This window comes from Girardinichthys multiradiatus, chromosome 4, assembly GCF_021462225.1.
Source record: "Girardinichthys multiradiatus isolate DD_20200921_A chromosome 4, DD_fGirMul_XY1, whole genome shotgun sequence".
NCBI classification, from domain to species: domain Eukaryota; kingdom Metazoa; phylum Chordata; class Actinopteri; order Cyprinodontiformes; family Goodeidae; genus Girardinichthys; species Girardinichthys multiradiatus.
In genome coordinates, this window is record NC_061797.1 from 2,570,905 (window position 1) to 2,584,149 (window position 13,245).

General features: G+C 42.6%; 1 protein-coding gene across 1 annotated transcript; it reads left to right on the forward strand.

Moving 5' to 3' along the window:
* Positions 1-3,550: 3,550 nt before the first annotated feature.
* fgf3 (fibroblast growth factor 3) lies at positions 3,551-7,391 on the forward strand. The gene is made up of 3 exons (XM_047363778.1): positions 3,551-3,962; positions 4,601-4,704; positions 5,189-7,391. Exons 1-3 carry the CDS (start codon positions 3,719-3,721, stop codon positions 5,579-5,581), a joined length of 741 nt encoding a protein of 246 aa, XP_047219734.1. The 5' UTR covers positions 3,551-3,718; the 3' UTR covers positions 5,582-7,391.
* Positions 7,392-13,245: the final 5,854 nt, after the last annotated feature.

Here is a 13,245-nt window from a genome sequence, read left to right on the forward strand (position 1 = left end):
TTTTCAACATATCTTACTGGGCTTAATGAAGACAAGGACTGGCCAACATTTATCAGCCTTTCAAAGATATTCATGAACTTGCAGGATTAAAGGGTAGTCTGTTAAAGAGCCTATCTAAAGACACATGAGAACAACATCCTTGCAAGCACACACTCTGTCCTAAGGGCAATTTAGAATCACAAATTAACCTAACATGCTTGCTATTGAACCGTGTGGAAAAAGATGGATTTCCTTTATAAAACCCTCACATACACAGGGAGAACATGTTAACTCTACAAAGAAAAGCCCCCAGCTGAGATTCAGTCCGCAGTCCTTTTATTGTAGTGTCACAGTGCCAACCACTAACCCACTGTCCAGACCCCCAAACTAAAACTGTAGAAAACAAATTCTGATTGTTTAAAACAGGTAGAATTACGAGAAAACCAACATGCTAGTTTTACAAACTGAGGAAAGGAGAGCCTAAATAAAACCGAGGGAGAAAGAGAGGAGGGTAACTTAGATAGTTGCCAATTTGTTTGCTATGTGCTGGAACTGTACTAGACTTCTTTCTAAAGCGTCTGACAAGCAGGTGAGATCAAAGTCCTAGCGACAAAAGAGGCTCAGCAGCGATTTGTCAGGAGACAGGAGGCAGCGGCTCTGATCACTGCTTCACTAAAGAAATCTGCCCATGAGAAAAAGTACAGCAGAAAGGGTTCAAAGGTCATTTTGATTTGCTCTGGATTACTGGTAGCCACTTTTCCCTCCGTTAAAGGAAGGAGCCACGAAAAGGACTTGGCTAATAACATTTGTATTATTGCTGAAAAGAAACCCTTTTGTGCTAAGAGGGATTTTGAGAGGTGGCGGTAGAGGAGAATTTTAGGGAGGTCAATTAAAAATGGAGACCTTTAAAGTCCTTGCTTCCATTCATGGTTAGAGAAAAAAAGGAGGAAAAGTTGAAATGTATGCTTTTGTGATGAAGTACTTTGTGTGACTTAGTTTTGATTTATATATATATATATTTTTTTTTTTCTTTTTAAGATTTTTTTTGCACCACTAGTGGCCTTTAGTTTTTCCATTACTTTTTTGACAGTAGCTAGACAGGATATGGGAGCAGAGAGAGAGGGGAAGACACGCTGCAAATGTCGCCAGGGCCGGGAACCCAGGACAACTGCATCGAGGACTAAAGCCCCAGAATATGGGTTGCACGCTTAACCCCCTGCACCATCATCACTCCACCCTTGATTAATGTTTTTACTGTGCAATGGCAAAGGAAGTGGTTGGAAACATTTCAGCTGGATATTTTGGAGGTTTTAGAATATTTGTATTTATCTTTCTACTGAACAGAGGTGTAAAAGCACATCAAATGCATTGATGATGTGCTGGGATATGATCTGTCGTTGGGAGGTGGTCTGGAATGCAAGTATGCAGTGTAATATGAAGTCGAATGGGTCCCGGCATTAACAAAGGGCCAATTAGTCTTTGGCAAACAATTTTAAAGGTTGGGAAATCTGTGCAGAGGTCAAGGAATCAAACATCTGCCCCATTCCTTTTCATACCCTGGGGGAGTGTGATGATTTTATTTTTCTCTCCTCAGATGTGCATCTAGTAGCAAAGATATATTTGCAAAATGTTGTTCTACTTGTACTTGTAAGCCCTAATATTTACCTAGCCCCTTTCCTGAATTATCATGTGTTTCAATAAAATGGTGATATTTATAATTTGGAACAAATTTTGTCGATATATATAAAATAATTCCAACAGGAGGGAGTGATAGAGGATCAACTTCAATTACCTGAGAAATTAACCAGCAACTCAGGCTGTAGGCTTCAGGTCCCTTTGCTCTGCCGATTTTATAATTTCCTGTCTGTTAGGTTTCTCATGCCCCCCTGGTCAGCACCACACTCATATTGCATGGTGGTCCATATGCAAAGGCCTGACAAAAAGTGAGAAAATCTAATGTCCTAGCCTTAAGGATTTGGCTTTTATTCCATGCTTTTTTTCAATGTATGACGGCGGATGTTAAAAAGTTGTGCTTAATTTGCTGTTTTGTTGCTGTAAATCTGATTACAAGAGGTATTTAAGGCCTTAGCCTACTACTGAGTTTTTTCTAACACACACACTCTTCCTGATGTAAAAAGAAAGATATACACGTGAGTGTGTGCTTCACAAATTGAGAGCACTTGCCTTGCTTATTGCTGGGAGGCTTTGTGGGCGGTGTGGAGGGGAGCATAATTAACATAGTTTTTGAGAGAAACAGCACACCACATCTGAGGTTCCTCCCTTTTCAGCATTTGGCCACATCAAGGGCATCTCGCTTAGAAATGGCCACCAGAACAACCACCGATACACACTGCCTGGTTGATGTTTTGGTGTGTTGTCTGACTTGTGAGGGGTTTTGGAGGCATAAAGCCCATTTGAAATTAAAAGAGTTGAAATTTTTACTCATCACTGGGATAAATTAAGTGACAGAGGCAACTGGCTGGGTGATATATGGGAGGGGAAGACAAATTAACAGTCGACTCTCTGGGGGATTCTCAGCAAAGGCCTTCATAGCAGCAGTGGAGTAGCGCCAAGGGGCAGAGAGATTTGTAGTAGATGGTGCTAATTACCAGAATGCAAACCATAATGTGACCAAGATGGAAGCAATTTAGGCAGTAGTCATTTAGCCTGCTGCTCTTCCGCCCACCGGCTGCTGCCTAGCCATAGCTGGGGCATTAAGTTGGGAAACGTCTGTGAGATGCTGTTGGTAAAGGATAACGAATAATGCTTGGGGAAGAGGTTCTGCACAGTGAAGAGCAGACTGGGAACCCTGTGACACAAAAAGAATTTGTCTTCACGAAAACAGTCTTTAGTAATGCCAATAAAAGGTAACAGATCAGGAGGAGCCTATACATATTAAGGAGAAAAGAAGGCTGAAAACTTTACAAAGCTGTCAGCTCTTCAAGTCTGGAAGCTCACTAAGGATCTCTGCACCAACTGCCAGCAAGAGCCCACGTGTAAGGAAAATTATAACAAACAGAAACTCAGTGTAGCTCAACCTGTAATGATGCTTTTATTCTGCTTGCTTAATGAGCAACTGATAAATGCTTGCTTAGGATGAACAATTGCTAGATTTTAGAATGTTTAACATTCTGAAATAAAGAAGTTAGAATTGAGGCTTAGTGAAAGAACAACCAGGAAATACAAAAAAAAAAAAAAAAAAGTATATTTTCAGTTTCCTGAGTTTTAAGATGAAAGAAGATTCAAGCAGCAGTGTTATTCCTCACCTGCTGCGGTGGCTGGCGCAGGCTCTGACCGCCTGTATAATTTGGGATGTCTAATTTGCTCTTTTAGGATATTTCAGAAGGGGAGTTCAGAGAGGAGAGCTGTTCCGCACTTTGCCACTATGTAATTTTATCCATGCCGCTGTGTCTCACTTCACACGGGGCTAATACCATTTGCCTCCCCTCTTCTTTGTATCAATTGGTCGAAGTTCAGCCTATTGTCACCACAAGCTTCTTTTATATCTCCGCTCACTCTGAGGAGGCTCTCAGTCAGCTTCACAGGAGGTCTTTCCTGCTAGAGAGGCGGATCCCAAACCGGTGGCCGGCTGTGCTGTCAGAGCTGCCCGTGGGGATTGGATTTACACTGGGGCTGGAGCTCTCCAGCTTTAGGGGCCCGAAACTTTCATGGGACCCGGAGCCGTGGCCGGGTATTATCCGAAATTTTGCAACAATTGTTCCCCGCCGACCATGCCACAATGCTGATAATTCCTCTGCTGGTATTGGCGAGCCTGTTGGATCCCGTTTGGCCCCGGGCCCGTTGCTCGCTGAGCCAGGCTTGCGACCCCCGGCTGCGGAGGGATGCCGGGGGTCGCGGAGGAGTGTATGAGCACCTCGGTGGAGCACCTCGGCGCAGAAAATTGTACTGCGCAACTAAATATCATTTACAGATCCATCCTAATGGGAAAATAGATGGATCACTGGAGGAAAACAACCCGTTCAGTGAGTAGCTACTTTCTGTTTTTAGAAAATAAACAGAACATTTAGGAAACTTGTATGGAAATACAAACCCAAGGGGACCTGGGTTCATGTGTAAAAAGAACTTTAGAAAATGTGTTTTAAAACGCGCAGTGTTAGATTTGGGGCAAATTAAGAATCACATTTTCTTTGGGCTATAATAGACGCCTGCTTATGCTGTTTTTGTTTGTTAGTTTATTATTTACTGATTTTAAGCTTCTAGTTGCATTATTTACTCAAATTATTAGTGTGATTGAGTATGTATGTGCCCCTCGGATCTCTTTGGTCAGGACTTGATTGGCAAGCTGAAGCCTCCTTGTCTGAAATCTGCCGACACGCAAAGTAGTCTCCGAGTATCAAGCAGGAGCATCAACACCCGGGCGCGGATATATTGTATTTATCCAACGAGAGACTGTTAAATCCTCTCTGCGATCAAAACAGGCAATAAATAAGCTGACCTCTTTGTATAGGCTGCAAAATCAATTTTAATCCTCTATAACATAGAATAAAAACATTTATGGCTCTAGTTAGTACGTATTTGTCTATTTATCCCGGTAGATGTGCACTTTTAGGTATCGAAAAATATTATCTTAAGTTTTCCTTAAATAACTGTTTCTCTACAGGCATCATGGAAATCACAGCAGTGGACGTGGGTGTCGTGGCCATAAAAGGGCTTTTCTCCGGCAAATATCTAGCCATGAACGAAAAGGGAAGGCTGTACGCCTCGGTCAGTAAGCAATTACAGCCTGTATTCATACTGTTCATGTTCTTTTTGTCAGAGACCATACACCAGAACTTTATGCGCAATGTTTTGCACCCAATGTAGCTGGTTGAATTACATCTGCTGTACAAAAATAACTAAAAACTGAAAGTTACCACAGCTCTAATTGCCCTTTTGATTACCTCCGATTAATAAAGATCTAGATATGCGGTACACATAATCATCCTGTTCAGTTTTCTATCACACCAGTCATTGAGTCCATCATCTCACCTTCACTTGAACACATTTAGGATAACATTTCAAAGAACATTGTCACACAAGTTAAAACGTTACCGGTAATAAAGTTAAAATCAAACTAGTTCATTTTATTTTGGGTTAGGTCTGGTATGTAACAGGAAACGTAAACAAAGGAAGAAAAGCCAAAACCACTTTTAGTGTCCTCAAAAAAATTATATCTTGGTCACTTCTTCTTTCCTCTTCCTTTCCCCAGGAGCTTTTCAACAAAGAGTGCGAATTTGTGGAGCGTATCCATGAGTTAGGGTATAACACCTATGCATCACGACAACACTTCACAGAGCAACCTTTGCCACCGGGAACAGGCAGCATCAGCAAGCGTCGAGCCACCATCAGGAGGCAGTGGTACATTTCCATCAATGGCAAAGGGCGGCCGCGGCGAGGCTTTAAAACCCGGAGCACTGATAAAGCCTCACTCTTTTTGCCTCGGGTGCTGGGCAACAAGGACCATGAGATGGTGAGGAAACTGAGGGACACGCAAGGTGCACAGCACGTGCATCAGCAGGGGTGGCGTGGTGAACGCCGTAGACGCCGGCATCGTGGTAGAAAAAGTCGAGGTCGACAGACTGATGACACAGCTGACATTTAGAGTTTGGATTTAATCTCCCACTGCTATGACTTATCTACATGGATCCTTGATCTTGGCACATACTGCGGCTTGACTGCAATGGAGGATGTGGGAATATGGCTTTGATCATAAATTCTGGATTGATGGAAGATTTTGTTGGTGTACAGAGATAGACAGAGATTCAATCCACTAAGGAAGAGAAACTTCATGAAGGGAAACATAAGGAAGGGAAGGCCACCAAAGTGTTTTTGGTATTTACGCCTTTATAAAACCTGCCACCTTTTGGAGACTTTAGACAAAAAACTCTACAGCTGTATAATCCTCTGTTAACTGACGTCCAATTTCTTACAAATGCAACTGTCGTGTAAACAATGGTATTAAGATTGCTGTAATGTCCATCACACTTTATATGCATTTTCCATCAACTACCCACAGAGCAATTATTTAGTTGGCCTGCACAGCAGCATCAAAGCTTTACGTCTGTCAGCATTAAAGTAATATTTTGCTATTGTTGAGTGCTATTAATCATTTTTGATGCTGAAGAGACGGCTGTACATGAAAAGACACTTTTTGTCGGTTCACATTAAGAAGCATACGGACATCAGAGTGAGACAGGAGTATCTGCAATGTTCTTATAATGTGATAGTCCACTGTGTGTAAACTGAAATAAGTACTTTGTATATTTCACTAATGATATGAATATTTATTTGCTGTCTGAGTTGTAAGTTATTAATAAGACAATTTCTGCATTTTTCCGGTGTGGATGTTGTTTCAGTTTTTCCTTCTGCCTGGTTCCAACATAAATAACTTAATGGTACTTGGTTCCAACATAAATAACTTAATGGTACTTGCCCAAAAAAGAAAAAAGAAACACTGGGTGTTTTATTTCAACTTCTCTGTCCTCTTACACATACTTGTCTTCATAATGAATGAATCTTTTTTCTTTAAAAGCAGAACGAATGCAACTGTTTACACAATTTTTGTGCGTGTGTGTGTGTGTGTGTGTGTCTGTATGTGGTCTTCCTCAAGTATTTTAAATGTTTGTCGAGAGCACTGGTTCTGATTTATACTTATGTTGAATTGATAAGTCATTCATAGTTTATTGTGGTTTTGGTGAAAGGCAGAGTTTCTACTAGTGCTTTTACATCTTTCTTAAGCTTTAAAGTTGATGAAACGTATACACATTCAGAAAGCAAAAGTTTGTTGATCTGTTAGAATTATCATTCACAATGTTAATGCATTTTTAACTGCATATGAAAACCAATTAATAGCTGTAGTGCTAAATAATCAATTTTGTCTAATGGACAAATCTGTTGCTGTTATGGGGCATAATGAGGATGACACCCAACTTTCTTTCAGTTTCTTCATTCAAACATCCAGCTCCTCCAACAGCCAATCTGTCGCTGTAGGACAGCTCAGCACAAACTGTAGGGATGGTCATCAGTGTGAAATCCACCACAACCAGGAGCACAACGCATTTGGAAGTTCAGGTTTTACCCTGCCTCTTTCCCATCTATAGGTAGCAGCATATAAAGCCTTGTCATCCTATACCTGCAGGCAGGGGAGGCTTCCTGGCCAGAACAAAAGTTCCTCCCAAGGGGGGCCTGGGAAGCGATGCCGTCTGAGACTAAGGCAGTTTTTTGAAAAGCCGACCAAAAGCTGCAGTTGATAAACAAGGCTGGCCCTCCTGAAAGCAGAAACGGTATCATACAAAGTGTTACACCTTGCTGCACCTTGTTATGAATGCCACACTCTAGTATTACTCAGCAGGAATGCAGTATTTGAGAGAGGTTAGGGCCTTTTGTGGCCTCTGTCCGAAAGCCATCTGTTTCAGTTACATTTATCTTTTGAATCTCTTCCTGCAATAATCTTAATTTATCATATTAGGAGTGATTTGTCGTACTAAGATTCATCAATAAATATGCAATAAAATAAAAATCATCTGTATTATTATTTGAGCTGAGAGAGATCTCAGAGAGTAATGAATTGACATAAAATGAATTAAATGAAGCCATTGTTTCACTAAGCAGGAAATTAGTGGAACATAGAGGGGTTGGACAATGAAACTGAAACACTTGTCATTTTAGTGTGGGTGGTTTCATGGCTAAATTGGACCAGCCTGGTAGCCAGTCTTCATTGATTGCACATTGCACCAGTAGGAGCAGAGTGTGAAGGTTCAATTAGCAGGGTAAGAGCACAGTTTTGCTCAAAATATTAAAATGCACACAACATTATGGGTGACATACCAGAGTTCAAAAGAGGACAAATTGTTGGTGCACGTTTTGCTGGCGCATCTGTGACCAAGACAGCAAGTCTTTGTGAAGTATCAAGAGCCACGGTATCCAGGGTAATGTCAGCATACCACCAAGAAGGACGAACCACATCCAACAGGATTAACTGTGGACGCAAGAAGAAGCTGTCTGAAAGGGATGTTAGGGTGCTAACCCGGATTGTATCCAAAAAACATAAAACCACGGCTGCCCAAATCACGGCAGAATTAAATGTGCACCTCAACTCTCCTGTTTCCACCAGAACTGTCCGTCGGGAGCTCCACAGGGTCAATATACACGGCCGGGCTGCTATAGCCAATCCTTTGGTCACTCATGCCAATGCCAAACGTCGGTTTCAGTGGTGCAAGGAGCGCAAATCTTGGGCTGTGGACAATGTGAAACATATATTGTTCTCTGATGAGTCCCCCTTTACTGTTTTCCCCACATCCGGGAGAGTTACGATGTGGAGAAGCCCCAAAGAAGCGTACCACCCAGACTGTTGCATGCCCAGAGTGAAGCATGGGGGTGGATCAATGATGGTTTGGGCTGCCATATCATGGCATTCCCTTGGCCCAATACTTGTGCTAGATTGGCCAAGGACTACCGAACCATTCTTGAGGACCATGTGCATCCAATGGTTCAAACATTGTATCCTGAAGGCGGTGCCATGTATCAGGATGACATTGCACCAATACACACAGCAAGACTGGTGAAAGATTGGTTTGATGAACATGAAAGTGAAGTTGAACATCTCCCATGGCCTGCACAGTCACCAGATCTAAATATGATTGAGCCACTTTGGGGTGTTTTGGAGGAGCGAGTCAGGAAACACTTTCCTCCACCAGTATCACTTAGTGACCTGGCCACTATCCTGCAAGAAGAATGGCTTAAAATCCCTCTGACCACTGTGCAGGACTTGTATATGTCATTCCCAAGACGAATTGATGCTGTATTGGCCGCAAAAGGAGACCCTACACCATATTAATAAATTATTGTGGTCTAAAACCAGGTGTTTCAGTTTCATTGTCCAACCCTTGTATTTGCAGAAGCTTTTCAGGAGCTTCAATGAATTTCTTTATTTGACCAGGCTCTGAGACAAGCAAACTTAAACAATTCCTTAAATTATTTTATATTCTGTGGGTTTATAAATATAATGCTTTTTAAGTTCATAATAAAATGTCAAATAGATCACTGACAGCGCCTTCTATGTTTTCAGCCACTGAAAGATCCTATTTACACCTTCCTCTGCACTTAGGTTCTCAGAGGAAGATGTAAATAGTATCTTTCAACGCCTGAAAACAAAGAAGGCCTCAGGACCTAATAATGTCTCCCCACTGGCACCCATCTTCACTGAGATCTTCAACAAGTCACTGGAGCTGCGTGAGGTTCCCTCCTGCTTCAAATGCTCTACCATCATCCGAGTACCCAAGAAACCCACCATCACAGGATTAAATGACTACAGGCTTGTCGCCCTGACAACTATGGTCATGAAATCCTTTGAGCGACATCACAGAACATCACAGGCCCCCTGCTGGACCCCCTGCAGTTTACTTACCGGGCAAACAGGTGGGCAGATAATGCAGTCAACTTAGGCCTACACTTCACCCTGCAACACCTTGACCACCCAGGGATGTACGCCAGGATCCTTTTTGTGGACTTCGGCTCAGCCTTCAACCCAGAAATCCTCCACCAGAAGCTCACCCAGTTCAAAGTCCTGGCCTCCACCTGTCAGTGGATCACCAGCTTCCTGAAGGACCGGCAGGCCCCCAGGGGTGTGTTCTCTCTCCACTCCTCTTCTCCCTATACACAAATGACTGCCCCGTAGCAGGCCTGTTTGTGCAACTCCTGAAGTTTGCAGATGACACCACTGTAATTGGACTGCTCCAGGACAGTGATGAGGCTGTATACAGACAGGAGGTGGATCGGATGGTCTACTGGTGTGGTCAGAACCACCTGGAACTTAACCCACAGTGGAGATGATGGTGGACATTCTAAGAACACCGCCCCATCTTCAACAACACTGCGTCTGCTCCGGACCACTTCCGGTTACTTGGAACCACACTTTGTCGAAACCTGAGATGGTCTTCACACATGGTCAACGTTTGGAAGAAGGACCAGCAGAGACTGTACTTCCTGAGGCAACTCAAGAAGTACAACTTCCACAGGAGCTGCTGGTCATCTTCTATACTTCCATCATTCAGTCTGTCCTGTCTTCGTCCATCTCAGTGTGGTTTGGCTCATCCAAAAAACAGGACACGTCCAGACTACAACGAACAATCAGGTCTGTAGAGAGAATCATCAGGGCTGACCTTCCCTCCATCCAGGACTTATACAGGTCTAGGGTCTGGAAAAGGGCAGCTAAAATCTCTGCTGACCCCACACATCCTGCACATAAACTGTTTAGACTGTTTTTAAATGTACATACAGGTCCTTCTCAAAATATTAGCATATTGTGATAAAGTTCATTATTTTCCATAATGTCATGATGAAAATTTAACATTCATATATTTTAGATTCATTGCACACTAACTGAAATATTTCAGGTCTTTTATTGTCTTAATACGGATGATTTTGGCATACAGCTCATGAAAACCCAAAATCCCTATCTCACAAAATTAGCATATTTCATCCGACCAATAAAAGAAAAGTGTTTTTAATACAAAAAACGTCAACCTTCAAATAATCATGTACAGTTATGCACTCAATACTTGGTCGGGAATCCTTTTGCAGAAATGACTGCTTCAATGCGGCGTGGCATGGAGGCAATCAGCCTGTGGCACTGCTGAGGTCTTATGGAGGCCCAGGATGCTTCGATAGCGGCCTTTAGCTCATCCAGAGTGTTGGGTCTTGAGTCTCTCAACGTTCTCTTCACAATATCCCACAGATTCTCTATGAGGTTCAGGTCAGGAGAGTTGGCAGGCCAATTGAGCACAGTGATACCATGCCGACCTGACTGCTGTCCAGAAGGCCACTATTGACACCCTCAAGCAAGAGGGTAAGACACAGAAAGAAATTTCTGAACGAATAGGCTGTTCCCAGAGTGCTGTATCAAGGCACCTCAGTGGGAAGTCTGTGGGAAGGAAAAAGTGTGGCAGAAAACGCTGCACAACGAGAAGAGGTGACCGGACCCTGAGGAAGACTATGGAGAAGGGCTGATTCCAGACCTTGGGGGACCTGCGGAAGCAGTGGACTGAGTCTGGAGTAGAAACATCCAGAGCCACCGTGCACAGGCGTGTGCAGGAAATGGGCTGCAGGTGCCGCATTCCCCAGGTCAAGCCACTTTTGAACCAGAAACATCAGCAGACGTGCCTGACCTGGGCTACAGAGAAGCAGCACTGGACTGTTGCTCAGTGGTCCAAAGTACTTTTTTCGGATGAAAGCAAATTCTGCATGTCATTCGGAAATCAAGGTACTAGAGTCTGGAGGAAGACTGGGGAGAAGGAAATGCCAAAATGCCAGAAGTCCAGTGTCAAGTACCCACAGTCAGTGATGGTCTGGGGTGCCGTGTCAGCTGCTGGTGTTGGTCCACTGTGTTTTATCAAGGGCAGGGTCAATGCAGCTAGCTATCAGGAGATTTTGGAGCACTTCATGCTTCCATCTGCTGAAAATTATGGAGATGAAGATTTCATTTTTCAGCACGACCTGGCACCTGCTCACAGTGCCAAAACCACTGGTAAATGGTTTACTGACCATGGTATCACTGTGCTCAATTGGCCTGCCAACTCTCCTGACCTGAACCTCATAGAGAATCTGTGGGATATTGTGAAGAGAACGTTGAGAGACTCAAGACCCAACACTCTGGATGAGCTAAAGGCCGCTATCGAAGCATCCTGGGCCTCCATAAGACCTCAGCAGTGCCACAGGCTGATTGCCTCCATGCCACGCCGCATTGAAGCAGTCATTTCTGCAAAAGGATTCCCGACCAAGTATTGAGTGCATAACTGTACATGATTATTTGAAGGTTGACGTTTTTTGTATTAAAAACACTTTTCTTTTATTGGTCGGATGAAATATGCTAATTTTGTGAGATAGGGATTTTGGGTTTTCATGAGCTGTATGCCAAAATCATCCGTATTAAGACAATAAAAGACCTGAAATATTTCAGTTAGTGTGCAATGAATCTAAAATATATGAATGTTAAATTTTCATCATTACATTATGGAAAATAATGAACTTTATCACAATATGCTAATATTTTGAGAAGGACCTGTATATACACAATTGACTTTACAATAGAAGATAACGAGAGATCAGTCCAAGTATGCATGGTGTTGTTCTGGAACTCTGACTATCAAGTGTTCATCAGAGAAACACCCTGGAGGAAGAAACTGTCTCTGTGGCGGCTGGTTTTAGCAGACAACACTCTGTAGCGCCAACCTGGAGGTACACACGTGGACAAAATTGTCGGTACCCCTCTGTTAATGAAAGAAAAACCCACAATGGTCACAGAAATAACTTGAATCTGACAAAGGTAATAATGAATAAAAATTCTGTAAATGAACAAATGAAAGTCAGACATTGCTTTTCAAACATGCTTCAACAGAATTATTTAAAAAAATAAACTCATGAAACAGGCCTGGACAAAAATGATGGTACCCCTGAAAATAATGTGACCAAAGGGACATGTTAAATCAAGGTGTGTCCATTAATTAGCATCACAGGTGTCTTCGTTCTTGTAATCAGTCAGTGGGCCTAAATATAGGGCTACAGGTAGTCACTGTGCTGTTTGGTGATATGGTGTGTAACACATTCAAAATGGACCAGAGGAAGCGAAGGAAAGAGTTGTCTCAGGAGATTAGAAAGAAAATTATAGATAAGCATGATAAAGGTAAAGGTTATAAGACCATCTTCAATTTTCACTTTAATTTCAAATTTAAGATCCATGGGACTGTAGCCAACCTCCCTGGACGTGGCCGCAGGAGGAAAATTGATGACCAAAAAAAGAGATGGATAATACAAACGGTAACAAAAGAGCCCAGAAAAACTTCTAAAGAGATTAAAGGTAAATTTCAAGCTCAAGGAACATCAGTGTCAGATCGCACCATCCGACATTGTTTGAGGCAAAGTGGACTTAATGGGAGACGGCCAAGGAGAACACCGTTGTTGAAAACAAATAATAAAAAAGCCAGACTGAAATTTACAAAACTACATGTTGACAAGCCACAAAGCTTCTGGGAGAATGTCCTATCGACAGATGAGACAAAAACTGAATTTTTTGGCAAGGCACATCAGTTCTATGTTCGTAGACAGAAAAATGAACCATATGATGTAAAGAACACTGTCCCTACTGTGAAACATGGAGGAGGCTCTGTAATGTTCTGGGGCTGCTCTGCTGCATCTGGCACAGGGTGTCTTGAATCTCTGCAGGGTATAATGAAATCTCAAGACTATCAACGGATTCTAGAGAGGAATGTG